The sequence below is a fragment of the Strix aluco genome, chromosome 34 (genome assembly GCF_031877795.1).
Source record: "Strix aluco isolate bStrAlu1 chromosome 34, bStrAlu1.hap1, whole genome shotgun sequence".
Taxonomy (NCBI): Eukaryota; Metazoa; Chordata; class Aves; order Strigiformes; family Strigidae; genus Strix; species Strix aluco.
In genome coordinates, this window is record NC_133964.1 from 923,623 (window position 1) to 925,741 (window position 2,119).

The 2,119-nt window shown below is 51.3% G+C and overlaps 1 protein-coding gene across 1 annotated transcript; it reads left to right on the forward strand.

Annotated features, from left to right (window-relative positions):
* The first annotated feature begins 430 nt into the window (after positions 1–430).
* LOC141917152 (olfactory receptor 14A16-like) lies at positions 431–1,558 on the forward strand. Its single transcript, XM_074810239.1, has one exon. The coding sequence runs from the start codon at positions 431–433 to the stop codon at positions 1,490–1,492; it is 1,062 nt and encodes a 353-aa protein (XP_074666340.1). The 3' UTR covers positions 1,493–1,558.
* Positions 1,559–2,119: the final 561 nt, after the last annotated feature.

Here is a 2,119-nt window from a genome sequence, read left to right on the forward strand (position 1 = left end):
TCTCCGATCTCACAGCCATTGGGTCTGAGTGCAGCAGAATTTTTCAGGATTCCTGGTTTCAGAGAACAGTCAAACAGCATGATGGGGGAGGTCAGAAAAAAAGATTGCCTAAATTACTTTCTGCCACCCATATTCCTTAGAACTAGGAGTGCGGATTATGACAAAGCCTTCTAAATGAGGAGTGATTTCATCTGACTAATTTTAAATACCAAATCTAGTCCCTCCTCCCCCTGCCACATTCCCACATACCCACTGCAGTGGGGCAGGGCTGCCTTCTCCAGAACCCATGGGCAGAGGCCCTGCCCATCACAACATGAAATCACAACACTGGCTTCAGAAAGTGAAGCTCAAGTCAGGAGACTGAATGAATGGTTCACCCAGAGGCAAAAAAAACAGTTGTGTGTGGGGTAGGGGGAGGGTCTATAAAGAAATGGCACAGGTTTTGCTCAGAGAACTCTCTTCCCACTTACCACTGGCTTTTCTTCCTGTAACAGTCCTCCAGATCCAGAGGCAGCAAATGTCCAACACCAGCTCCATCACTGAGTTCCTCCTCCTGGCATTTGCAGACACACGGGAGCTGCAGCTCTTGCACTTCTGGCTCTTCCTGGGCATCTACCTGGCTGCCCTCCTGGGCAACGGCCTCATCATCACCGCCATCGCCTGTGACCACCACCTGCACACCCCCATGTACTTCTTCCTCCTCAACCTCTCCCTCCTCGACCTGGGCTCCATCTCCACCACTCTCCCCAAAGCCATGGACAATTCCTTCTGGGACACCAGGTACATTTCCTACTTGGGATGTGCTGCACAGGTCTTCTTCTTCTTTTTCTCTGCTTCAGGAGAGTATTTCCTTCTCACCATCATGTCCTACGACCGCTACGTTGCCATCTGCAAACCCCTGCACTACGGGACCCTCCTGGGCAGCAGAGCTTGTGTCCACATGGCAGCAGCTGCCTGGGGTACTGGGTTTCTCTGGGCTGTGCTGCACACAGCCAACACATTTTCACTACCACTCTGCCAAGGCAATGTCCTGGACCAGTTTTTCTGTGAAATCCCCCAGATCCTCAAACTGTCCTGCTCACCCTCCTATCTCAGCGAAATTTGGCTTATCGTGGTTAGTGTCTGTTTACTTTTTGGATGTTTTGTTTTCATTGTGGTGTCCTATGTGCAGATCTTGAGGGCTGTGCTGAGGATCCCCTCTGAGCAGGGACGGCACAAAGCCTTTTCCACGTGCCTCCCTCACCTGGCTGTGGTCTCCCTGATTGTTGGCACTTCATTCTTTGCCCACCTGAAGCCTCCCTCCATCATGTCCCCATCTCTGAACGTGGTTGTTGCAGTTCTGTACTCAGTGGTACCTCCAGCAGTAAACCCCCTCATCTACAGCATTAGGAACCAGGAACTCAAGGATTCCCTGAGGAAAGTGATTTGCTGTTTTTCAGCAGCCATATACTGTCAGCCATTCTCTGCAAATGACTCCCAGTATAAATCATGACAGCCCAAGCATTTTTTTCCTTCTTTATATAATTATTTTTTCCTTTTTCCATTTGTGATGATGTGGTCTCCAAAGACGTTCAATTATTTATTCCCTCCTACATTAGTATCCACCCATCTTGTGTGACTCAGGGACTTTGTCTAAAGCAGAAATCAGGCAGTCTGTGTCTTTAAGAAAAATAAATGAATGCATGACTTATTTGTCTTACATCCATCCTTACCAGGGCAGGAATAAACGGGGAATGAAAATACCTTTCTAGCTGCACCAGCTGTGGGGTCTTCTGCTGGTCTGGGGAGAGGGGGTGGCATAGAGGGGCTGCAGAATCCTCAGGATCTGCTGGAGAGGAGAGCAGGACATGCAGGGTGCCCCTGACATCCTTCCCCTTGTGCCATGGGTGCCTCCCATCTCTGGGGCTGACCCCTCTCTGCCCCCGAGGAGCTGCTGTGCCCTTCAGAGGGGCTGAGGCTGTGAGTTGAGTGCCCAGAGCACCCTGCAGTGGGCACTGCCTTGGGACCAGCCCAGACTGGGCTGTGCTGGGGAGAGAGGTGGAGAGAGGGCAGGGGAGGTGGTAGAGCTTGGAGGGAGCTGGGCTGGGATGGACAATACCGGGCAGAGAAACCATCAGCA

Bases quoted from the DNA above. Each gene is read 5' to 3' on its own strand.
- LOC141917152 (XM_074810239.1), top strand. From the start codon at position 431: ATGGCACAGGTTTTGCTCAGAGAACTCTCTTCCCACTTACCACTGGCT.